The sequence below is a fragment of the Phalangium opilio genome, unplaced genomic scaffold (assembly GCF_054372755.1).
Source record: "Phalangium opilio isolate 3A_F unplaced genomic scaffold, DU_Popi_V2 ptg000042l_1, whole genome shotgun sequence".
Taxonomy (NCBI): Eukaryota; Metazoa; Arthropoda; class Arachnida; order Opiliones; family Phalangiidae; genus Phalangium; species Phalangium opilio.
In genome coordinates this window covers 4737501-4763799 of record NW_028324166.1, presented here as the reverse complement: position 1 = coordinate 4763799, position 26299 = coordinate 4737501, and the positions used below count along the sequence as shown (strand labels likewise).

The 26299-nt window shown below is 37.1% G+C and overlaps 2 protein-coding genes and 2 non-coding genes across 5 annotated transcripts; 1 reads left to right on the top strand and 3 right to left on the bottom strand.

The window, feature by feature from the left end:
• Window positions 1-4312: 4312 nt before the first annotated feature.
• TRNAW-CCA (transfer RNA tryptophan (anticodon CCA)) lies at window positions 4313-4384 on the bottom strand. Its single transcript has one exon. It is a non-coding gene; the product is annotated as a tRNA-Trp (tRNA).
• A 4062-nt stretch (window positions 4385-8446) lies between these two features.
• LOC149678570 (uncharacterized) lies at window positions 8447-16960 on the top strand. The gene is made up of 6 exons (XM_089836515.1): window positions 8447-8603; window positions 8674-8949; window positions 9121-9599; window positions 10371-10768; window positions 10834-11090; window positions 15942-16960. Exons 1-6 carry the CDS (start codon window positions 8514-8516, stop codon window positions 16941-16943), a joined length of 2502 nt encoding a protein of 833 aa, XP_089692641.1. The 5' UTR covers window positions 8447-8513; the 3' UTR covers window positions 16944-16960.
• Window positions 14058-14129, bottom strand: TRNAW-CCA (transfer RNA tryptophan (anticodon CCA)). Its single transcript has one exon. It is a non-coding gene; the product is annotated as a tRNA-Trp (tRNA).
• Window positions 16961-17419: 459 nt separating the features above from the next.
• On the bottom strand, window positions 17420-21283 carry LOC149678569 (solute carrier family 35 member G1-like). Of its 2 annotated transcripts, XM_089837177.1 has the most exons (4): window positions 21081-21283; window positions 20899-20968; window positions 19291-19706; window positions 17420-18586 (listed from the first exon to the last, which is right to left on the bottom strand). In XM_089837177.1, exons 3-4 carry the CDS (start codon window positions 19691-19693, stop codon window positions 17928-17930), a joined length of 1062 nt encoding a protein of 353 aa, XP_089693303.1. In that variant the 5' UTR covers window positions 19694-19706; window positions 20899-20968; window positions 21081-21283; the 3' UTR covers window positions 17420-17927. The 2 variants fall into 2 exon arrangements, with proteins under 2 accessions (XP_089693303.1, XP_089693304.1); XM_089837178.1 differs by lacking the exons at window positions 20899-20968; window positions 21081-21283 and having other exon boundaries at window positions 19291-19959.
• Between the last annotated feature and the right edge of the window lie 5016 nt (window positions 21284-26299).

Below are 26299 nucleotides of genomic sequence, written 5' to 3'. Positions count from 1 at the left end.
ACCTCGTGTACTTCTTTTAAGCAACGATCAGTTACTTATTTTGAAAATGGTAATTTTTTTTGATATTTTCCTTATCTTTGCCAATAAACCGATTTTTTATGGGTTGGTAGGATGAGGGTATTTGGTTTCGTATAATTTGTATTTTACAGTCAGAACATGATGACGTTATGAAACGTTTGACGAAAAGATTGACTGAGACAAATGGCATTGTGGATGTTGTTAGTTTGTTGTCGGAAGGTACCATCTTCGATGAAATATGGGATGGAAAGAAGGCCTTCATCGTTAGTGAGCTGTTTATGATCGGAGTGGCTAAATTGGCTTTTGAAACCCTGGAAGACGATGGATTCCAAAAAACTTTCTATATTGGGCAAGAATCTCTCAGTTCGTCCGTCGTTACACTGCCACTTAATCTATGAGAATCATTGTAATCTATGAGAACGCCCAAAATAAAATGGCACATTAATTGCCCTTCACGCGTTAAATGCCTCGTGAAGACTGATGCAGAAGGCATCAGTGAGCACAAATAGAAGCTAAGACCATTAAACACAGATGGACTGGAATGGAGATAGGGCGGGTGGTTCCTTGTGGGAAGCGTGTCTTTAGCGCCACGCCGCGACCAATATTGAAACTATTTCGATTCAAACAAACAGGCGCGTGAAATAGCAGACGACATTAGGCCCGTTAAAGCTCGAAAGTCTATGTTAGGTTAGAACGTAACCTAAGTTAGAGAAAGTGTTTAGTTGAATGTAAGTTACTTTCAATTATATTTTTTATTTAAATAGGTATAAGAATTACTATACAAGCCTTAATCCATAGCTCACTTTTAGAAAGTTGATATTTGGGGTTTGGTATTGTGTAGAAAGTAATGCCTTTCATATGGGATTTATCAGAATAACGTTGATAATTTTTACAAACTCCGAAAGCGCACCTTTTGCTTGGCATCTTAAATACCCAAACTAATCCTTTAAATTACTTATAAGAAAACGAACATAAAAGGCGAAAAAGTGGAGAGGAAAAACCTAACCGTGCCTTAACCGTACAATCATAAAAATTCAACAGAGCAGACGACATAATAAAGGTCACAAAGATGCCCTGAAATGTTTCGCTAGTCTCCCGCTAGGGGTGACGATACGCGCTGAAATTTCAAGATAGGGGTTTTAGCTTATCATTCTAGTCCATCTGTGTTTAATGGTCTTAGATAGAAGTAATCTATGAGAACGCCCAAAATAAAATGGCACATTAATAGCCCTTCACGCGTTAAATGCCTCTCATTTAAACTAAACGAATCAGTCATTTGAATTTTTCACCCAAATAAATGTGATAGCAATAATAACCATTATCTGTACATATGAGTTTATAAAATATGTTCCTCAAGTATGACACTACCTATACTTCTTAATGCTAGACTTTCTGAGAGCTAGTTCGAGAACGACAAACGAAAATTGACTACACTCGGTTAAAATTGCAGTCCATCTTCCTATTTAGTCTGTACTAAGCCTTGGACAGCGCCTCACCAGGCGTCGCTTGACGAGAATCTATGACCTAGGCCATTTTATGACAAGCTCACAGTAACTAGCGACAAACTTATGGAACATATCTTACGAACTTATGATGTATCGTATTTAATATTAGCAGAAGTCCATAAAATTAGCCTAGGAAGTGAACAATTACAATGGCTGGTATAGCGTACGTCTCTGCTGGGATAAAAACTCCTTCTAACTCCATGGATAGGGGGTTAAATATTTCTCCCTTTCCTAACACAGTTAGAAATCTTGAGCTTCTCTCTAGGAATTCTTTCTTGACGTGAGCGGGGCGTGACTTCTTCAGCCCATGAACGCTGGATCTCTAAGGGTAGATTGTTTGCTTTATGAAAAAATAAAAAAGGAACGGCCAGGGTTGATAAAGGGAGGGTGAAGTAGAAAATCAAGTGGTTTTTTATCGATTCTTCTACTAATTTTAAAAAAGGCACTTGATTTTCTACTTCACCCTCCCTTTAAATAGTTTTTTTTTCAATAGGTTTAAGAAAAGTCATAAAAAACTGAATGACCTTGACTGTTCCAAAATTCGCACCCCCATCCCTTCTCCTATGCTAAAGAGGGCTCGGTTTTACAGTGGAAGGGGGCGTTTTCGGCCAATAGTTTTTTCTCTCTCGATAGGGCAAATTTTGGCGTACGAGTCGCACCTAAACCGGAGATCTGAGAAAAATTACCGCGAGGTGGCGAATGTGTCGCCCTTCTTCAGTATTGCTACACAAGAGAGGGTAGTCCCAAACCCCGCTTTTGGTTACTTCCTAGGCTAATTTAATGGACTTCTGATATTAGAAAACATTTTTTTACAGAATATTGAGGCAAGTAGAATCACGCTGTACGTATAAATGCAACATGACTAACAAATTTCTCGTGGAAAAAAATACTTGGGTGCCTGATACGACGCCGTCGCAAGACCCGTTGAAATTAGATGATGTAGGAGCAGTATTTATTCTTTGGGCCTTGTTAAACATTTCTGCAATAATTATTTCGGTGATGGAAGTTGTGACTACTTTCCGTTGCCAACTTTCTACGAAGCGATTTGATACGAGTTTGATATGAATTCTGTAAAAGTTTCACAAAGCTCCGGTAAAGAAAAAATGGTTAAAGGAAAGTTCAGCTAACATAACATTGTACCAAGAAGTGATATCTAGTTTATTAGGGAGAAGGAATAAATTCGCCACATTTCCAGCTTTACTTCCAGTCCAAACACGTAGGTCCGGAGTTAATCCCCGCCTCTAAATTACAACCAGCATCACATTGGTTCTTGAAAACTGAAGTCAGCGCGACGCGAATGACGAAAATTAAGAATTTTCCGACTGAGGAGAGGTGAAATAGCCTGGCCTCCTTTTACGTCCCCCTTGTGTTTTGAAAGGGGACCGGGACTAAGGTGCGCGAACACTTAGACATCATATACTTTCTCCCTAATAAACTAGATATCACTTCTTGATTATACCTTAAGAAATCACCTCTTATTACAAAATAATTAGCATTTAATAAGTCTTAAAAACGAGGACTACTGCGTCATCCGCCATTGGTTAATTGTCGTCTGCTAAAACGGACCCTTTTTAATTTAAAAATACATTGGGCATTAACAACCCTTTAAAAACCTTTGAAAAATAAAGTAAAATAAAATTTGAAAAAGGGTCAAAGGTCGAGCAAGAAAAATATATTCAATCTTGATTAAAATGAGCCTTTTTCGAACTTGCTTGACCATACCAGTGAGCAGGTGCAAAAGGGACAATGGATGTCGAATACAAAATACCCCCAGCCACAGGACAAATTCCCCTCAAAATGTGTTTACGAAGAAATACCCCAAAGCACGGTTTAAATCGATATGAAGGTTTATAAGGAAAGAAAACACCAACACATGTTTTATAATAGGATAAGAAGCACTCCCCTCTTTCACCACTGATTCGAAAATGCATAAATATGATATAATAAGAATTCAACCAAATCACACCTAACTTAACCTGAATTAACGCGAATAAAACTAAATTATTGTCAAACTGAACCAAAGAACATACCTCTCAGGAGAGAAGAACTCAAAACTCGTCGTTTAGTAGCCATCAGAGAGAATTTATAATAGGGAGTGGAAGCTCTTGCCCTTGACAGTGCTAAATGCAATGTAGCTCAAACAAGTAGGCTGCGACGCTAAAACTGGCCAGGTAAATTTCCGGTCACATGACTCTCTTTAATTTTAAAGTTTGCCCTCAATCACTGTTGGTTGTACAATTACCCAATAAGGGTTCGCGATTTCGAGTGCGACTGGCGCCATTGGAGTTATTTTAAGTCAGATGTTTCCCTTTTCCAAAAAAGGTAGTGTCCATCTCCCCTAGACCCTCCCGCAATATTCTAGACCCACCCTAGAGGGATGGGCCACAAAAAATAGTACCGGAAATAGACCTGGCCAGTTTTGTTGATCACGTGATTTTTGATCTACATAATATTCCTCAGTTTCCACTCCCTATTATAAATTCTCTCTGTAGCCACAAGAAAGTGCAAATAATAATTTGGGTTCTTCATTTGAAAAAATTAGAATAAATAGTAACCTTGGATTAGCTAAAGACTTAAAAAAAATTAAATAACATAGCAATTCATCTAAAAAAATCTTCAAACACGAGATTCTTTCAGTCGGTATCATGTTTCAAAAAAATAAATAAATAAATAAATAAAAAAAAACATTCACCGTTCTCCCAAAAAATGAAATATTGGCTCTGGCCACAGTTTATATATATATTTAACAAATTAACATATTTTATTTAAAAAAAAACGAAAGTAATTTTTGACCCGGACGTGATTCGAACACGCAGCCTTCTGATCTGGAGTCAGACGCGCTACCATTGCGCCACCAGGCCACACGTTTCTTAAGCTGTAAAAACTATTTTAAAATTAACAATCGAAAATACTTCGACCAGAACGTGATTCGAAATTTCGAACACACAACCTTAATAATAACACTCCACCTAAAAATAAAATCATTAATGTAAAACATAAAATTGGCGAAAAATAAAGCTTATTTGAATTTGAAATGCAGGAAAAAATATTTGAGTTTTTATTTTCTCGGTTTTTATATGCATGTGAAGAAACTTTAACATCCTGAACTTCTGGTTAAAGTTTTTGCTTACATTATTTGGGGAAAAAAACGTTTAGGGATGCTGTTCAAATAAACATCCACCTACGAGGGGCTACGAGTACATAAGAGCAAAAGCTATGTAACCGCACAGGCAGAGATCGTCGGTCGTTGAAGTATACAGCGATTTCTTTCTAACCGAGCTAAGTTTCAAAGTCATGATCATTTCATAAACAGTTTATGTTACCAGGAATGAAAAGATAGCAGCGAAGTTTATAAATATTTTCGTACAGGGCCGTAGAGACAGTTAGGGGCCCGGAATAATTGATGAAGTGGGGCGCCCATCAAGAGAGACCTGGGCCACCAAGAACTGGGGTAGGGACCACGGGAACTGACCCAATTGTCCCACCCTCTATAGTGATCTGTGCACACTTCCTCTGGTCCGAAACCAGTTTATTAATTGCTTGGACTAGTTTTTTAATTCAAGAAGTGGGGCTTACTAGTCTTCGGGACCAGTTTATAAATTGCAAATCTATAGGAGAACAAAGCCTGGGACCAGTCCGGAGACTAGTTTAAAAAATATCCTTATTTCCCAGACTGGTCGCAGAGCAGGTACATCATAAAATACGCCATAAATAGAGGAATTTTCGATACTAGTGACAGCTGGCTACCATGGCTGGAAAGATTCATTTTTCACGCCAGGCTTTCCAGCGCATAGCCAGGCGGCGCTAGTACCGAAAATTCTACTTTTAACTTAGCTTAATGAGTTGCACATCTTATCAGAGAGGAATAAAAAGGGTTGACCTAATATTCTACACCGCGATATTAATCTCCCATTGGGGAAAAGGAGGTCGAAAGGGAGTTTAAATTAGTTCCTTTTCTGTCACGTGGGATAATGATTTTATACTGAATTACAATTTAGTGCCCTCTCTTCAAAACAAAATGCACTATTTTCATAAAAATCTCGTACTGACAATGGACCCTTTTTTCCTCATCAAACTTCTCACGAGAGGGCAGTTGGTAGCGCGAATTTGCGAGAACTCTGAAGCCATTTGTCACGTGATACGCAATAACCAAGATTTCCAACACCCTCTTTCTCCGTTAAGGTAGTTAATATTCACGGTTGTCAGTCTAAAAAACTCTTAAAGGAAAGCGCGGCTCCATGATCACCCCTAGCATTCTGGCTAATCTTCTGGACACGAATTTTACATTGCCAAAGGCAGGAACCAATCCGACCTAATGCACTAGTTCCCATTGATTCCTGCCTTTGGCTTAACTTGCCTTTAGCAAGCTTAGCCACTGTGTAGTAGAAATGCCATCTTCAAGGGGCCGCGCTTTCCTTTAACATATACTTATTTTTTGATCCTATAGAGCTTTGAATATTTTTTCTCACTATACGGGATTTACGAGAGGTATTTCTGTGGGCGCTGCCATAACCTGTCGGCGGCCTTTAGTTATAGTGGCTGACATTCCCTGTCGTCGAACGCACTCCGTAGCCTTGGCAGAACAACTCTCCGAAAAGGGGGCGGTGACCTCGTAAGTCCCGTATATAGAGACCTTTCGTATGGGATAGTAGTACGACACACCCACCCAAGTCTTACCGCAGTTCTGGTAGCCATATTGGGTGGTCTCAGCTTCATTCCTGCCACATCATTCATGTCACGAGACTCAGCTCCTCCTCCAACTGAAAGCTCTCTATAACTTGTCCACATAGTAACGATATTAAGGTTAAAGATAAAGGGGGGAACTAATGTAAATACAAAGATCATCTACCCTTTTTCCGCAATTTCATTTATTCATTTAAGAGAGAAGCAACATTTTGTCTCCTACATCAAAATCGACTATTGTTTCATCTAAGGAGGTTATCCTTGCGTATCGGACATTTTTTCTGACTTGAAGAAAATTATTAAAACGACTTGACAAGTGATTTGTCATCAGTTGCAATTTCTTTTATTTAAAGTAATCTGCCTTCGTTCGACAGGAACTAAGTTTGATATTGGGATTATATCTGTGTTTTAGCGGGAAGTGTTCGTGTATTTCATTCCCGAGGAGTGATTTCTTTTCACTTGAATATAAACTTTGGAAATTTTTGTTTTTTTTTCAACGTCTTCGAGCCTTTCGTTGGAAGTTGTTTGAGTAGAACGCTATTAGGTTTTGAGATAAATGGATGTTTTTAGGGTAAGTGTAAAAAAGTTGTTTATTTTACCGTAAATTGGTTATTTTGTTTATTTTGTCATAAATTAGTTATGATGTTTCCTAACTAATTTATTAAATGAGTATAATTTTTCCCAAAACCGAAAAACTTGTTGAAAGAAACACGGAATTGAGTTTAGACACAAAATTGATTCTATTGATTGCTTTCGTCACAATACACACCTAACCTAAAGTTCATTAATGTGTGAGAATTGTTTTTTTTTTTTTGAAGCCGCGTTTACACGAGAAACTTTGAAATAGTTTTGGAAAGGATAACCCTCGCATTTTTAAGAATATTTTTTGGCATTTTTATAAAAAGATCTCTGCTTTTAATTGCGAAAAGTTACGTTTTGACCTTTCCAAAACGGTTTCAAAGGGTTATGTGTAAACACGTCATAAGATTTCAATAGGAATGCCAAATATAATTCTTTTATATAATTTTAATTTAAAAACAAAGATACTTTTATAATTGATCAAATATTAGGAGCCAATAGCACAAGAGTTGACATTTTCAACAAAACCTTTAAATAACGATATTAAAAGAAACATTAACTTCAAACTCTTATGCTGTTATAATTTGAACTACTTTACATTACCAGTTTAGGCACACTTGTACCTTTAAACGTACACTTCTGCTAGATAAAGGCTCATTAACGTTCTTAGATTGGAGGCTATTGAAATTGTCTAAACAAGATGGACAGGCTCATATGTCTTACTCCCCATTTCTGCCAATTTCCTAGTAGGGGCCAATGTTTGGGGGCCCGTGCCTCCGGAAATAAATGTTTTAGACCCCATGTTCTTTGATACTTTTCACTCAGCCTGAACCAAGAACACACCCTTTAAATTATGCAGACTTATCAGAAACACCCTGTATATTTTAAAAATACGTGGTTCTGAAAATACATGTTGAAATTCTTTATACGTCATATCCTGGTCATATGTAAAGTTTGAGATATATAAGTTTGCACAACTGTGACCTTCAATTAAACGCTAAAGTAGACCTTAACCGTTAGTAACAAGGATATTTCGGTTTATCTACTTAAACTGTGTAAAAAGAGTCTGAATGCTTTTAAATATAAATTAGAAAATAAAGATAAAATTAAAAAGATGACAAAAGGGTTGGACTCATAAAAATAATAATCACACCGTAACGTATTTAACAGGCATTCGGAGAATTTGAGTGAATAGCCCCTCGATGCTCTAATTAAACAGTGCTATAATGCTTACCCGCAGCGGCTGCATAGCCCTTAGTAGACCGAAAAAAGGTTTGAGTGTATAGCCCCTCGATGCGCTAACATTAACAGTGGCGAAATGCTTACCTTTAACCCTTAATAGTGAGTAGTTCCTCGATACTCTACTTTTAACAGTGCTAAAATGCTTACTCGCAGCGACTGCATAGACCTTAGAGTGAATTGCCCCTCAATAATGCTAGAATTATTACCAGAAGGGAATAAGAGAGAAGGGACACACTTTATATCTCCATAACGCTTATTCCCTTCTGTTATTACCAGTAAACCTTAATAGTGAGTAACACCTCGATATGGGCCTGAATGAAAATTATTTGGATTAGTTATAAGATATGTTTAATACTTTTTCAAATAAATGAAGTTTATATGAATTAGTAATTATCTCTGTTTAATATTTCGAAGACTGGCTGTTGATAACGTCGAAGCAGTAATGAAACTCCGCGAAATTTGATAAACGAAAGACACTTAGCTCGTATGGAAATGCCTCATTCAAGATGGGGTTTGCGTTTTCAGTTACTTCTAATCGCTATTCAATATACAACTTCATCAAAACAGCTTCAAAATGTAAGTATTTTGCGCGTCCAAATGAAAGATAATGAAATGATCGAAAATTATTTTTACCGGATTGTTTTAGTACGGATCAAAAGTAAACGAAAGCTCACAGAATACCAAGATCTTCACTACATTAGATGATTCTTCGGGACCTTTGAGTCATTCCAGCGGAGTTTTCGAAGACTACAATGTTTTGGGATCGAAGAGAAACTTTCAGAAACCTTCGCCATCCATCTCCGAGGGAGATGTTCAAGTACTTGCTAACAGCACAGATTTGAGTGATACTGAATGCGCGAAATCGCACCGTTATTGCTCCTTTGAAAGTATACAGAAATTAGATCCTGATTTTGAAGACTCGGTGAGTTAACAAATTTTGAAATAGCCCTAAGTAACCTTATTCAACCATCTCCCTCGTCACATTAGAAACTTTCAGGCAATTAACATATAGTTTTTCTTGATTTGCTCTTGGTTTTGATTATGAAGTTTTTCACCAAAAAATTCCATAAATCAATTTAAATCTCTTTAAAAGGCGATCAATGGAACGGACCTCCACTCTCCATACTACTGCTCATGCGCCGAAGACTGTCTCAATTTTGGAGATTGTTGTTGGGACGCACCAGTCACGGAATCTCTTAAAGATCAAAATTCGGATGACGAAGATGAACAAGAAGCGAGTCATGTGACATATTCTTGCGTGGAATCATTACCTGGTCAATTTAACTACGTCTGGTCAAAATGCCCTAAGGAATGGGTCATTGAGGACATCAAAGCACAATGCGAACAAGACACTAGTCGATACTACTCGTACAGCGGTCAAAAACCGGACTATTTGTCCCTGATGCCAGTGACGTCTCTAGTAAACAATATTACGTACAAAAACATATTCTGCGCTGCTTGTAACAACCAAAAAGTATTAGTTGCCTGGAAAGCATACTTACAGTGTGGTACTTCCAAAGGAAATAGGTCTATTGAGACCATGGTTGGAAAACATTGTCCAGTCCATTTTGGGTAAGTTCATTCTTTGCAGGAATGTTCTGTTTACAAGAATATGACAGTAATTTCAAGGGCAGGTCACTTCTGGTTTAAGGGATCTCATATAATTAACTAGCAGCAAAGGCAACCAGCGTTGCCCGTAGCACTGTCAGGACATTTTCGTTATTTTTGGGCCGCCATTTTGAAAGATGTCGGCAAAACTATTGAGGCCCGTCTATAGGATTTAGGAAACCATGTACTAAATTTCAATGAAATCAGTTGACTTTAATCCGTAAAGGTTTCTTTTTTTACTTTTCTGGCCGCCATTTTTCAAGATGGCGGTGGATTGGGAAAGTCGTTCTACTTTCTCACCAACTACTTAAGGTCAACCTTCATGCAAATTTTCAGCCTTCTAGGTAAATCGATTTGGGTCAGCTAGTCAGGGCTTTGATTCATATTTAATGAAAGTGAAGTGAATAAATTATAATAATCACTATTAAAACTTTTAATGACGATTTATATTTATCTTATCTTATTGTTTTATATTTAATGATCGGGTCTACAATAAATATTTTAAGCATGACTTATTCAATTTAATCTTGATTAAATCCCGTGAGACATGTCATTAAACAAGGAATGACCTGCTCTTCGCTGGAATCACTTTTACTGTAATCTTTCAAGTGAAAAAAAGTTGCACTGAATTTTGATCGGGATTTTACTGTTTAACACATCAGTGGCGGTACTTGGAGAGGTTCCTTGCTCAATACTACTTTTTTGTATCTCAAAAGCAATTATTTTTAATTCTAGAATTCCGCCGGAACATCGAGATATCGAAAAGTTTATTTTCAAATGTGTGGAAAACACAGCAGGCTCCTCGTGCGTGTTTCCGACTTTGAATTCATCAGATCCTAAAGAAATTCTTTACGCCAAAAAGTGCGAACATTTTTTCGCTCCAGTGTACGGTAACACCACTGGCTTTCGGAAGACTTTCAAAAACAAGTTCTGCGCCTTCTGTCACGGTGAATTAGCCAATAACCTACAATGTGAAACGGGAACAAAACGTAGCACTCCATTTTGGGGATATACTAATCTATACCCTCATAAGACGCTTTCTTCACCTCGTCTACCGTCTTTCTCTATGGTTCTTGACATTGACTTCTCATCAGGAGGAACCATGGTAGGATCTTCGATAAGGTGTCCTGCTGGTGAATAACGTTTAAATATAAACTAGCCTTAAGGACATTTGCGTAACAGACTTATTAATTTTTAGGTGCAGTATTTGATCCGTTTACGAACAAATGTCGAAATGTAGTGTGTGGAGAAAACTATGTTTACAGCGATGGGCTTTGCCTTTCAAAGCGATCCACGGATAACATTGACGTCTTGCCAAACAGACCCACCTTGGAACCGCCTGTGCCAATAGAATCGTGCGCAATGATCATCGTTTCCGAAGTGTTCGAACATGGACAAAATGACTCGATTTTACTTCGAGATCGTGATATGATTCTTCAAAAAGGAGAGTACCAAGTGAGTTATGCAAGCGTACTTATATGAAATTCATTTGAACGGATTTATCAGAGAAAATAAATTTTCTCTTTGATTTATTTATTATCCGTTTTCTGAAGTCAATAATAAATCAAAAAGTTAATCATATTTTATGTGTAGCAAAATATAACTTGAAACCAAAATCCTGTACCCCGATAAAATTATAGTTTGAGATTTGGATGCTAAAAATGGTTGACTCTCTCTGCCTTTTCAAAATTAGCTCGAAAACAAATATTTTTTTAAAAAGAGTTCTGAAAGGTTAGAAAACTATTAATTATAGATAGTTTTCACACATGGCGGATTCATACCATTTACACCAGGAGGCCGGGCTATCTGGCGGACAAAAACCCGTCCGCTTTTGTCCTCTAGATAGCCCGGCTTCCTGGTGTAAATGGTATGAATCCTCCATGTGTGAAAACTATCTATTCTAGCCAGACTAACACAAAAAGAAAATATTTAAATTAAGAGTCTGCTTACGAATGTTGAAAATTTTAAGTGAATTCATGATTGAAATGTTAAATTTTCAATATTAATAACCTTTCTCAGACTTACTGTTGTGAATGAATCGTCCATCCTCTCGCATTCACCATCTTAGGTTGCGTAAGGTCCATTATGTCCTCATTATTCATAATTCACTCGATGACTTAGTTCTAACACAAAGTCAGATTTTAACACAAATAATATCAGCAAGATAAACCTAAATGTGTAAATTTATATTGCAGGTTCTCGAGAACGGTACAGTCATGATTTGCATGGACCCGAATCGTAACATGTACGTTTCAAAATTCGACTTCATTCAAAGCATCCTGACGATCGTTTGCCTTACCATCTCCCTAATATGTTTGATGCTGAAAATGCTACTATTCTTCATCGAGTCGGAAAGCAAGAAAATTGCGTCTAAAGCCATCGTTTGCCTATCTCTGTCCTTGTTCGTGGCGCAATTGCTTTTCATAATCGGAGTTCAGAGAGCGGAATGGGGATCAATATGTACAGCAATCGGAATCACAACGCACTACGCTTTCATAGCGTCCTTTTTCTGGTGCAACGTTCTCGCGTACGATATTTGGCACACCTTTTATCATTCGGGTGTCCCGAAAACCATCTCCTCATCTGGAACGTTTGGTCGGTTCTTCAAGTACTCCTGCTACGCTTGGATGACGCCATTAGCGGTAATCTCAGTTGCAATCGCTTTAAATTTCTCATTGAGTACCTCTTCGATATGGAACCCTGGTTACGGAAACCAAATTTGTTGGATATCGAACCGAATAGCTTTGCTAACATTTTTCGCGGGTCCCCTAGCTATGTTGTTATTAATAAACCTAGTATTTTTTGTGTCGACGGCCATAATAATATACCGCGCTTCAAAAGCCACTAAAATGGCACACGAAAACACTGGCGTGAAAGACCAGATGCGTTTCTCAATGTACGCGAAGTTGGGACTTATCATGGGACTAACTTGGATCTTCGGACTTGTGGCTCCTTTCATGAAAAGTACCATTATTTGGTGCTTCTTTATTGTTTTGAATGGACTGCAAGGAGCCTTTATTTTTATCGCCTTCACCAGATTCGAGAGGGTCAAACGAAAACTGTTCCGATCTTCTCGTTCTGAAGGTCATGAACCCAGTTCCTCCAGCAGTGACAGGCATCGTGATCCAAATAGGTTACAATTTGGAATCTCAAAAAGCAATTTAGCTACGTCTAACACAAATATTACAAATGTTTGATAAATAAACACAGGTTTCGTGAGGAGTAATGGTTTTTGGATGTTCGGAATTCGCATGTATTTTCTTGAAATAAACCACGATGTCGTAAAAAACCAATTTTTTTAACACGTGTTAGGCCTAACTTTAAATACAAAAGCCATTGAGTGAAAAATACCTTTGTGCCTGTTCATCATGACCAAAACTTAGAGATAGAGGAGGCCTCTTCATTCCAAAAGCTCAACTAAATCCATATTTCATATTATTGAACAGAGTAGTAAGGACCGAGTTGTGTGAAGCGGGTGTTAAACGCCACGGACACAAAATTGTACAAGTAATGTCATAATAGTGGATGCACTTATTATTTGTAAGTAGACAAATTTTCTAAGGTTAGGGTTAAACCAGTGTTCTTGTTAATGAATAGGCTGTTAAAGATTTTGTGTCAAGCAATGATGGAATATTAACGGAAACATTTTTGGGTTGCGCTGAGAATCTGCTTTCTGGAGAAGAAGCTCTTTTGATTAAGAAAGAACTGCAAAGAAAATTTACGCACGCGCTTTGCAATGAATTTTTAACAGCTAGGGATTACAATTTCAAAGGTGCAAACGGATTAAGAGACGAGCTTTTTGTCATAGCTAAAAATGGGATGAAAAATAATGAAAAGAAAGTTCCTAAAAACTCCTCAACCACAAAACGTGTTCCTAAAAAAAGCTTTAAGCAAGTAGCTTCTAAAAATAATCAAAAGAAACTTCCTGAAAACTCCTCAACCACATATGTACCTGAAAAACATGTTCCACTTATGCTTGTACATAGGGTTATGTATGACTCATCTTATAAACTTGTACATATCCACTCGACCATAAATGATTTAGTGAACATCCCTTCGATTATTTTAAAATCGGCGACGATTTAGTAAATATCCCCTCGACTCCCTTTTAATATTACTTACCTGCGATTGCCAAGTCACGATATTTTTGATACGAACAAAGATGTATAATAATAATAGAGTCAAATAATATTGGTTATTAATTAGGAAAAGGACTTAATTTATAACATAATTGTTCAATTGGCGATTGAATAAGAACAAAAAGGCAGACTTGGCTCTACATGGGATCTCAGAACGTTTTACGGCGGAAAGGGCACGAGGCGAGGCTTGGCCCATTTTTGTACATGTTAATGTTTTTCATAGGATTTTTTATATTTATTTAACAAATGATGAGCACATTTTATTTAGAACTAAAATAATTTTTGACCCGGACGTGATTCGAACACGCAGCCTTCTGATCTGGAGTCAGACGCGCTACCATTGCGCCACCAGGCCACACGCTAAGCATTAAAATCATAAGGTCCAAATACTACTTTCAAATTAACAATCGAACGTGCTTCGAATACACAACCATAATAATAACACTCCACCTAATAATAAGGGCATTAATGTAGAACCAGGGATAGATTTAATTTTAGAAGTAGGTATGGAGAACAGAGTAATCTGGGCGCGCGTCAAAGTTCCGGACCCCCTTTCAAGGGACAGAGGGGTGTTAAAGAAGGGGCGGGTCATAGCGACAGAGGTAAGAAGGAATTAAGTATTTTTCGCCATCCCCGTCAGTATCGTCATCAAAACGTAGTTTAAGTGAGCCAATAAGATAATTTAAACTTTCCGTTACGTAATGGAGGGAGGGGCTCTAAACTGGGCTATGAGTCGGACGGAAATATGTACATACTAACCGTTCTGTATTCCTACTGCTAAAATTAAATCTATCCCTGGTAAAACATAAAATTGGCGAAAAATAAGCTTATTTGAATTAGAAAAACAACAAAAAAAAGTTGTTTCATTGCCAAACTTGAAATTTTATTTCCTCGAATTTTAAATGCGTGTGAAGAAACTTTAACATCCTGAACTTCTGGTTAAAGTTTTTTGCTTACATTATTGGGGAAAAACGTTTAGGGATGCTGTTCAAATAAAATATCCACCTACGAGGGGCTACGAGTACATAAGAGCAAAAGCTATGTAACCACAGGCAGAGATCGTCGCTCGTGAAAGTATACAGCGATTTCTTACTAACCGAGCTAAGTTTCAAAGTCATGATCATTTCATAAACAGTTTATGTTACCAGGAATGTAAAGATAGAAACGAAGTACAGGGCCGTAGAGAGAGTTTGAGGGCCCGGAGAAATTGATGAAGAGAGACCTAGGCCACCAAAAACTGGGGTAAGGCAGCCAATGAAAATATTTAAGCGGGAAATAATCGTATTTCGTCAGTCTATGACGTCTCTAACATAAAATAAGCCACGCCAGATGTTTCAAAGATCATTTCACGCTTATTATGATTTGACCTTAGCCATTCCAACTCCCATCCATTCATTCCTGATATAAATCAGCCGTAAGGTCCTTTGTGCGTAATAGAGTTATTCTTTTTTAGGTGCAGCCAAACAGACCCACTTTGGAACCGCCTGGGCCAATAGAATCGTGCGCAATGATTATCGTTCCAGAAGTGTTCGAACACGGACAAAAGGACTCGATTTTACTTCGAGATCGAGATATGATTATTCAAAAAGGAGAGTGCCAAGTGAGTTATGCATGCCTACTTAAATGAAATTCATTTAAACGGATTTATCAGAGATAATCAAATTTTCTCTTGGATTTATTAATTATCCGTTTTCTGAAGTCAATAATAAATAAAAAAGTTAATCATCTTTTATGCGTAACAAAATATAACCGGAAAACAAAATCATGTACCCCGAAAAAATTATAGTTTGAGGTTTGGATGCTAATAATAGTTGACTCTGTCTGCCTTTTCAAAATTAGCTCGAAAACAATTAATTTTTTCAAAAAGAGCTCTGAAAGTTTGGAAAATTCTTAATTATTCTAGCCAGCCTAAGGCCCAAAGAAAATATTCAAACTAAAAGTCTCTTGACGAATGTCGATAATAACCTTTCTGAAACATACGACTGAGTTAAATTTTTAAAAAATGAAAGTGGATCGTCCATCCACTCGCATTTACCATCATAGGTTGGGTTAAGTCTATCATGTTCTAATTTTTAAAAATTTAATCGATGGCTTAGTTCTAACACAAAGTCAGATTTTAAGTTAAAAACGAAACACGCCGGCACGATAAAAAAAATTTATTTTGCAGGTTCTCGAGAACGGTACAGTCATGATTTGCATGGACCCGAACCGTAACATGTACGTTTCAAAATTCGACTTCATTCAAAGCATCCTGACGATCGTTTGCCTTACCATATCTCTAATATGTTTGATGTTGAAAATGCTACTATTCTTCATCGAGTCGGAAAGCAAGAAAATTGCGTCTAAAGCCATCGCTTGCCTATCTCTCTCCTTGTTTGTGGCGCAATTGCTTTTCATAATCGGAGTTCAGAGAGCGGAATGGGGTTCGATTTGTTCAGCAATCGGAATCACAACGCACTACGCTTTCTTAGCGTCCTTTTTCTGGTGCAACGTTCTCGCGTACGATATTTGGCACACCTTTTATCATTCGGGTGTTCCGAAAACCATCTCCTCATCTGGAACGTTTGGTCGGTTCTTCAAGTACTCCTGCTACGCTTGGTTGACACCGTTAGCGGTAATCTCCGTTGCAATCGCTTTAAATTTCTCGTTGAGTACCTCTTCGATATGGAACCCTGGTTACGGAAACCAAATTTGTTGGATATCGAACCGAATAGCCTTGCTAACATTTTTCGCGGGTCCCTTAGCTATGTTATTATTAATAAACCTAGTATTTTTTGTGTCGACGGCCATAATAATATACCGCGCTTCAAAAGCGACTAAAATGGCCCACGAAAACACTGGCGTGAAAGATCAGATGCGTTTCTCAATGTACGCAAAGTTGGGACTAATCATGGGACTTACTTGGATCTTCGGACTTGTGGCTCCTTTCATGAAAAGTACCATAATTTTGTGCTTCTTTATTGTCTTGAACGGACTGCAAGGAGCCTTTATTTTTATCGCTTTCACTAGATTCGAGAGGGTCAAGCGAAAACTGTTCCGATCTTCTCGTTCCGAAGGTCATGAACCCAGTTCATCCAGCAGTGATAGGCATCGTGATCCAAATAGGTTACAGTTTGGAATTTCAAAAGGCAATTTAGCTACGTCTAACACAAACATTACAAATGTTTGATAAATAAACACAAGTTTCGTGAGGAGTAATTATTTTTGGTTGTTCGGAATTCGCATGTATTTTCTTGAAATAAACCACGATGTCGTGAAAAACCTATTTTGTTTTTAACATGTGTTAGGCCTTGGTTAGGCCTAACTTTAAATATGAAAGCCATTGAGTGAAAAATACGTTTGTGACTGGTCATCATGATCAAAACTAAAGGAGAGTTTCACCATCAATCATGCTCAAGCGTAATTGATAAGCACTCTTTCTTACGAGAATTTATATTGGGTATTTATACGCCTCAGATGCACATGAACAAAATACATTTCAGATTTTCTAGATGGTAATCTTACAGGGAACCGACATAGCGACACCATTTTCACGTCATCACTAAGTAAAATGGCATTCTATGTGCTTTTATGATTTTTTAAAAATTTTGCTGTTTTAAATTTCAAAACTAACTTTATTTGGCCCAATTATTATGTCTTCAAATATTCACAACTATCTAAAATCTTATTTATGTTAGTCCGAAATAACTCGATTTTATCTTAAATCACATGTTAGGTTAGATTTAAATTACTCATGCCACGATCAGACAGGCAAATCCTTAAAAAAAAAACGTAAACGTTCGTCTGAATGTAAAACACGAAAAAACGTGCACAAACACATGACCTCGAGATTCTGAAACTAAATTTAGTTTTCAGATTCTCATGGACGCTAGGCTTCCAAAATACATAAACGTGGCCAAAATATGTTGTATCTATTCAAGATTAACCGGGGGCGTTCCCATGGAGGCTGCCTTTATTGGTGGCCGACATAACATATCAGTACATCGCACTCCATAGCCTCTACGTAACAAGCCTCCAAAAATTGGAGGTACCGTAACAAATGGTATTTATAGAGTTCTTTCTTCTAACGCCAGTAAAAAATTCACTTTTATGAATAACGTGCCAGCGTTTCAAGAACTTCACACTTCTACCCTATACATTAAATGATGAAACACTATATCTTTGTCTCCGTAAGATCTGGGGAGTCAATATTAACAATAGTCTTGGATTTTTCACTGGGAATATATACATTGACTGCTGGGTTCATTTTTTCTGACTCTGTAGCTTTGCGTTCACGTTGGTTTTTCATGAAGTTTGCGCAGGCTTCATCCGCGGTTGCTAAAATTGGCGCTAACATCATGAGCACAGCCCCGACAACAGTGTGCCACGTGGGCACGAGTCCCAGCATGATAACTTGAAGAATATACGCGAAAAGAATCGAGCTCCCGCGAAAGATGGACATACGACCAGAGTTCATGAGTGTGCTAGAATAGAAGAAAAATGCCATTCCAGTAATGTAAAACATTGCACCGGCCGCGAACCAAAAACTACTCCAACCGCATCTCGGTATTGAAATGTCCAACGATATAAACTGGGCGATTAACGACAATGCAAATATGAAAACGTTCATGTAAAACACCAGGTAAATTGTTTTAGTTTTCTTTAGTTTTCGACAGAAGACGGAACTCGTTGCTAGTAAAAGACACGCCAGGATCGAGAGAACGATTCCAAGCCAGGCTAATGGTAGTTGATCAGTCGTGACGTGTTCTCCAAAAACGAATGAAGGTTTGCAGATGAACGTCACGCCGACTACGACAAATATCGTACTGAAACCTGTGAATGAATGAAAACAATAACATTATTAACAATGCCAGAGTAAATAAACTACCAGTTAGGAGATTCTATAGTGATAAAAAACAGGCATGCGTGCCCAGTAATTGCGGATCTTAGTCGATCGAAACTAAACCGTGAACTGATACCATCTACTCTACCGCATCCACTATGATCATTAGCTTTATTTCTCACTATAGTGGCGCTGGAACTAGCCAGAATGTGAAACAGTTTCCCTTCGACTCTTCAGAATTTGAAAGCCTTAAGTTTATTACACAGGATGTTTCTGATAAGTTTGGGCAATCTTTCGTCGAAAATGTTGTATGACATTTTTCCGTTCGGGTCATCACTGTATTGTAGTATTTTAATGATGACGCCATAAATTTAATTAAGAAACTGAAAGACAATGCTAATTTAATTAAGGGGTCGTCCATAAAATACTCAAATCATAACTCAAAAACATAGGCCCAGACGGCAACATGTCACAGAACATTTTCGACACAAAACCCCCTTAACTTATGCCAGAGTCTGAATCTTGTCGTCATCGAATTGCAGGGCCATTGCTCTTTCACTTCTAGACTCATTTCCTGTCTCTAGCCTGTTTAAATAAACACACCTTAAAACTCTGTTTAAAGCCACAAGCTAATAATGCACGAACTTGCAAAGGTTTAATTAATATTTTCATGGACTGCTGTAAGAATTTGTACCTTGGAATATTCCGAACTTCTCCCTTAGCACGACGTAAGCACCGAGTGTAACAAAGACGGGTGCGCTGTTGAGTATGGCAGCCACATCAGCAGCGGATAGGAACTGCAAGGCGGTGAAAAAGGACACTGTCCCGAACGCGGACACTGTCACGACTAGAAACAAGACAATCCTTTCACCCTTTGGAAACAGGTGATTAAGAGACAATTTGCCAAAAAGGGCAAAAACAACGGTGTACACCGATATGGTGGTGAGACTTCTGAATAGCAAGTGCGTCAAAGGATGGACGTTTGGAGGAACCATGAAAACGGACACCATGCCCAGAGCCGAGAATAAACCGTAAGACAATCCCGATATGACTCCCAATGCGGATTGAGAACACAGTTCCTTCTTTAAGGTCTCCATATTCGTTAGTTTTCTATAAAATTATTTGGGTAAACAAAAACAGACTGTTTAAATAAGTCTGCCATAAATTAAGGGGGATGTTCTTTGGGTGATTTTGAGTCGAGAATGTTCTAAGACAATTTGCCGTTCGGGCCACTGTTTTGAGTATGACCTCTTAAATTTAATTAAGAAACGTAAAGACAATGCTAATTTAATCAATGAAGGTGGTGAACTTTGGACTCTGTTAGTGTAGACTGTTTATTTGTTACGCTCTCTGCTCTTTATAAATTAGAACTTACTTTAGACGAATCAGACTATTGTTTTTGGAACAGGTCAAAAAATAATTCTCTAGCTCCAAAATCAAATCCCGAAAAAAAAACCCGACTACATTTTGCATCTTAAGTACCAGGATCCCCAGTTTTCGGGGTTCGGGGTCTCCGTACGAGCACTAGGGAGAGAATATTTTTCGTGAATAACTCAATAACAGTAGGTCATAGAGCTTTCATGTGTCATAAATTAGATTTCCTCGGCTTGGATTTCGCTAATAGATAGAAAACACTTCTACAGTGGTAGCCTCGAATAGCTAATCTCCCCTGCATATATTTCCTTCATTGACGGCATCATATTTTTAATATTAAAGCTGTTCAAATACTAAAGCAACTGTCTGTATTTGTCTAAGACAGTCACTGACCTTGCGTATTGGCGTAGGCCTACATTATCTATGTAGTTGCTATGAACTTTATCAAAAAATACGTCATGAATTTTTTAAAAAATTTCTAATGCTAAGAAAACTATTAGGCCTCGAGTCAATAAAGATAATTTAAGTACACGAATTCGTATTTGCGGAAGGAATGAAGTATTTTTCTTGGACGGTTTACATTACGTCATTGTAAAGGCGAATACAAATACAAGGATTCTTTAACTATGGTTAATCTTCATAGTTTATAAGATATGTTCCATAAATTTTTCACTGGTTAATGAGAGCTTGTCATGAAGTGACGTAGGTCATTGATTCTCGTAAAGTGACGCCTAGGAGGCGCTGTCAAAGGCTTAGTACCGACTAAATAGTAATATGGACAGCAAAACCGCGTGTAGTCAATTCTCGCTTGTCGTTCTCGAACTAGCTCGAGCTGTAAGTCTCTAGCATTACGAAGTATGGGAATTGTCATACTTATGGAACATATCTTATAAACTTATGACTTATTGATAATAAAAAAACTACATACCAATAATTTTACAGCAACACGTAGTTTATGTCATGATCTTCTTTACAAGATACCAAGAAATATTTTTTCTCTGCAATAATTATTATAACAATATATCATTAATCTTCGACGGTATTTAAAATAATACGCAATTTATCATTTAGTTTTATGATAGAATCAAGTGAAAAAGAATCTGAACTTACTATTGTAAACGAACTACCATTCGTGAGCGACGATGCGCTGACTGCCTGATGCAAAGAGCAATTCCTAAACTCCTTGTGGTTGTGAATCGTAATGCAGATTGAATACCAAGAACGCTTGATTAGTGATTACGAAGAGGTTAACATCAATGTAGTCAATTTCTTGCATTTAAATACGCAACATCTAAATCGAGATAGTAAAGAACCAAAATTAATTTGCTTCAACTGTCAACAGATCTGACGAAGAAACTAAAATGATACCACGCACTCAATGCATACTATAGTTATCTCAAATTATAATGGTAATCTAACTAGGTTTCCCCACTTTCAATATCAACGATCTTGAGTGCTAACTATTTCCCCCTCTATTCATTGTCTGTAGTATACATAACATTTTAAGATAATACTAACACTGATAAAAGGAACTTTATCGCTAATTATTAGCTGTGAATTTATTCATATACACCCATGAATATGTAATCCGTTGATTTAATGTCAGTAGTTCACGATGAGTGAAACCTAAATTTAGCTTTCCTGTCGCCCAGCTGAACGGAAATTGCGTCGGATTCGGTGCAAACATTTTTGGGTCGAACCTTTCTGAGCACTGGGTTTTCCTTCCAGTTTTTGGTCGAGTGGGAATCTTATTACAAGCTATAGACAGGGAGGCATCAGTGTCTGCCTATTGAAATGGCAGACAGAACCTACAATATATCTACTCAAATGACACATAACATTCAACATTTGCCTGTACTTCCATAGATACTTAGTGAATATTCGAACCGATAAAATACTAATTTTTGTACTGGTTTTAAAACTACCAACAATAGGGTGTTCTTTAGCTGAATTTTACACTTTTGTAACAGCAGTCACAGATTTCCTTCGTTAGAACCGTCACCGATGGACCCTTTCGACGTAAAAAAGGGGGTAGGTAACCCTCGGTATCGGGACATGCAAGGGGGTTGATACATTGTCTATGCGCACTCTCATGATACAAAAAATCTACAGCGCAGCCGCCAAAAAGCGAAATAGAAGGCTACGTTTTACCACGTGTCTTTTACTCTTAGTTACATCGAAATGGTGTATAAAGTTTTAAATCTTTTCCTAGCTTGTTTACATGCGGATATACATTTTCAAAGGTAGCCGCTACAGCGCTGACTTAATTCAGGCATTGTACCGTGTCCGTTGATCTAAGCAAGCCTTGGTCAACAAACAGTTGTTTATACCATCTTTCATTACCATTTTGTATGGAGTAAATTTAACGTAGTGATAATGAATAATATTTTACGTGCATTGTACCGTAGCATGGTTTCTTACTCTCGTTAAATGCTTTTTCAATAAACGTAGACCATACCGCATCCCATCGATCCATATTCGTGGATGTATATGAATAAACTCGAGTTGATAGAAATAAATATCTATGTCGAGTAAATGTACGGGACCGTCATTCGATAGCCCGCTCTCATTTTTCGAGACCGATATTTTCAACAAACCTTCTGTTTATACAAATTTCCCAGATACATAGGGGTTACACTAAACCGTGCATGCTAAAGAAATTAAAGAGAATACGCTAGCGCTGATTATTTTAACGTAATAGTTATTATGTAACGAATTACATTTGATTTTGTTTCGAAATTAGATGCGTGACAACCTTTGGATTCGAAGCAATTTAAACGAAATTAGTTTTAACCCCGAACTTTGTACTCTTACTTTTTAAAACCAGGAAGTTCAATTATTTCCTTGAATATATTAAATAAGACGTTTTCATTTTTAAGATAAAACATGTATAAAGTGGCTTAGCTATATTTGAGGATGTAGTATTTCTTTTCTACAGGGTGTTCGCTGTACGTTTGACTATACTAAAGGGACTAGCAGCAATCTTTTGACAATTTTAAAATTATTAATAGCAGAAAAAGCTAATAGAAGAGAGACAATTGGAAAAATTTGGAGAATTTTGTGAGAAAATTGGCATAATATCTTGCATTTTGTGAGATAATTGGCGTAATATCTTGCATTTTGTGAGATAATTGGCGTAATATCTTGCATTTAGTGAGATAATTGGCATATTATCTTGCATTTTGTGAGACAATTGGCATAATATCTTGCATTTAGTGAGACAATTGGCATAATATCTTGCATTTAGTGAGACAATTGGCATAATATCTTGCATTTAGTGAGACAATTGGCATAATATCTTGCATTTAGTGAGACAATTGGCATAATATCTTGCATTTAGTGAGACAATTGGCATAATCTCTAGCATTTTGCGAGATAATTGGCATAATCTTTAGCATTTTGCGAGATAATTGGCATAATATTTAGCATTTTGCGAGATAATTGGCATAATCTTTAGCATTTTCGAGATAATTGGCATAATCTATAGCATTTTGCGAGATAATTGGCATAATCTTAGCATTTTGCGAGATAATTGGCATAATCTTTAGCATTTTGCGAGATAATTGGCATAATCTTTAGCATTTTTGCGAGATAATTGGCATAATATCCAGCATTTTGCGAGATAATTGCCATAATCTCTAAAATTTTGCGAGATAATTGGCATAATATCCAGCATTTTGCGAGATAATTGCCATAATCTCTAAAATTTTGCGAGATAATTGGCATAATCTCTAACATTTTGTTAGACAATTGGCATTATCTCCAGCATTTTGCGAGATGAAAATTATACACATTTAAACCGTAAAATATGTGCAATTTGAAGCCGAAATTCATAAAAAAAATCTTCCCACCTTTTTATTCTACTTCTACCTTATGATATTTTGTGTCTACCAACCATCCAACCTGAGTTTTAATTGTTTTTTATCAAGATATGTAAAAAACCTAAAGTAAGTTGTGACAAGCTGACTATAAAACACATGATATTATTATTCTACCCTACTTTCCCTAGCACTGTTTACTTCCCCAATAGCACTAGTAGTGGAAGCGTAGTGGCAACCTCCATTGTAAAAGAACAAACACTACCACTGCATAGAAATATTTAAAAAACATTATTTCTCCTTTACAGCAAGTTTTATTTTACTGGATATATTTAATTTTATTTTAAATTATTTATTTAGCTGAGTTCAACTCTATTATTAAACCACATTGTATTTGTAAATATTAGAAGTCTCTTAATCTAGTTTACTAAACTAACAATGACACGCACATACAGATAAAGCTGAGCCTTTTTACAATTAATGAAAAAAAAATACCTTCTAAAATGAAGCAATCCATAAATTTGTAGAAAACTTTTAAATTACTTACTAGAGAAAACCAAGCACTGCAATGAACCTCGTATGACTGTTACAGTTGTGTAGAACTTGTAAACAGTCAACAGGTACTGTTTTCATATCAAAGCGTCTGCGTGTACGTTCTATCTACACCTGCGCGTCAATTTTATAAATTATCGGTTATATAAAGAATGACAGAACTTATCGTGAAAAAATAAATAAAAGAACACTAAAATTAAACAAAAAAGAGAGCTAAACATAAGTACCAACAACGTCTACCTTCAATAAACAATAACTCTCTTAGTTCTCATTCGAAAAATAATAAAGTCGAGAACAATGGGTACGTTTTTACAGATATACTGTTACCGAAGTAATCTCTAATTTATTCAAGACCACCCTGGACATTTTAATAATGAAATGCTCCGTTGAAAAACTCTATAAGATTTCGAAGGTTACCAAGGCCTACTACAAGAAGACGCAGTCAATGCGGAAAATAATTAGTCACAAAATAAAACTTCAAAATCATAGTATATTCAGATGTCTAGAAAGAAATAATTTTATTATTATTATAACAAAGGCGCAGTTTTGTTGGGTCAGCAACGCGCTGACAGCGTTAAATATTAAGGTAGTCAGCTGTGACGTGAGTGGACAGGGTTATAACGCTGTTGCTGGGTCTAGCGACGTAGTCTGGTGGTGATTTTATTTTATTTATATTGATACATGGTGTTTCCAGAAGGGAATAAGTCTGTTATAAATTAAGGGGGATGTTCTTTTGACGATTTTGAGTCGAAAATGTTCTATGACAATTCGCCGTCCGAGTTAACGTTTTCAAGTTATGATTGGAGTGTTTTAGGGATGTCATAAAAGATTTTCCACTCAAAATTGCCCAAAGAAAATCCTCACATAGTCGAATAATGGAGTTGACTGGCCCGCCAATCTTAGCAAAGGCCCGTTTTTAGCTCCGTCCTCGTAGATGAGTTCCGATTGGTTCCTGAGTTTTGGTAAAGTAAAATAGACCCAACCAAGAAATCTTTTGAATTTTTCTAACGGCTTAGATCTTGTTCTCAGGTTTTCAGGCGAGAAAGGGATAACCTGATTGGCTTGATTTTGCCATGCGCAGAACCTTTTTTACCCCAAGAGACAGACTCTGATCCAATCAGAAAAATAAGAGATTTATTTTTGTCGCTCAACGACAGATGGTACTACAGTCAACTTTGTTAGTCACGTGATCTCTGCAAGTAATTGATGGAATGGTCTATTTGAAAGAAAAATTGTACCTGTATTTAATACTAGCTGTTACCCGCGGCGTCGCTCGCGTGTAATAAGAACTACCATCAAAATGATACAAAGAATGGGTAGATTTTACTGATGACTAATATTTTTGTAGCATCCTATATAGGAGCGAAGGCACTCGGCGTTGCCCGTCAGCCCGTCGGGACATTTTCTATCACTTTTCACGCGGACTTTATTCCATAAAGAAGGGTTTTTTAGTTTTTGGCCGCCATTTAAAAAGATGGCAACAAATCGAACCCAAAAGAGCATTCAGTCTGTCTATAGGTTAAAGGAAACCCGTGTACTAAATATCTGTGAAATCGGTTGAAACGCGCGGACTTTGTTGCATAGAGAAGAGTTTTTACATTTCTGGGCGCCATTTTTTAAGATGGCGGCGGATTGCAAAAATCTTTCTTAGTACGCGCCTACTACTTATGAGTAACGTTCCTGCAAATTTTCAGCCTTCTAGGGCAAGCGGTTTGGGCTGGGCGTTGATTATCTGTCAGTCAGTCAGTCAGTCAGTCAGGACTTTGATTTATATAGATATAGATATCGATCATTTCCGAGAAATTCAAATTTATCCATTGCCATTTTTGTGAATGTAAAGATTTAAGATCATCCATAAGGAAATTCACCCTGTTTACTTTTAACATATGCAAATAGAAATTATAGAAGGTGAGGAAATACAGCTCAGGCAAGAAAAATGCCCGCCTACTAGAAAAACTC

Coding starts and splice junctions, on each gene's coding strand:
- LOC149678569 (XM_089837177.1), bottom strand. CDS start 19,693: ATGGAGACCTTAAAGAAGGAACTGTGTTCTCAATCCGCATTGGGAGTC. Junction 18,587..19,290: donor GAAGTTCGGAATATTCCAAG/GTACAAATTCTT, acceptor ATTCATTCACAG/GTTTCAGTACGATATTTGTC.
- LOC149678570 (XM_089836515.1), top strand. CDS start 8,514: ATGGAAATGCCTCATTCAAGATGGGGTTTGCGTTTTCAGTTACTTCTA. Junction 10,769..10,833: donor TTCGATAAGGTGTCCTGCTG/GTGAATAACGTT, acceptor ATTAATTTTTAG/GTGCAGTATTTGATCCGTTT. Junction 11,091..15,941: donor TTCAAAAAGGAGAGTACCAA/GTGAGTTATGCA, acceptor TTTATTTTGCAG/GTTCTCGAGAACGGTACAGT.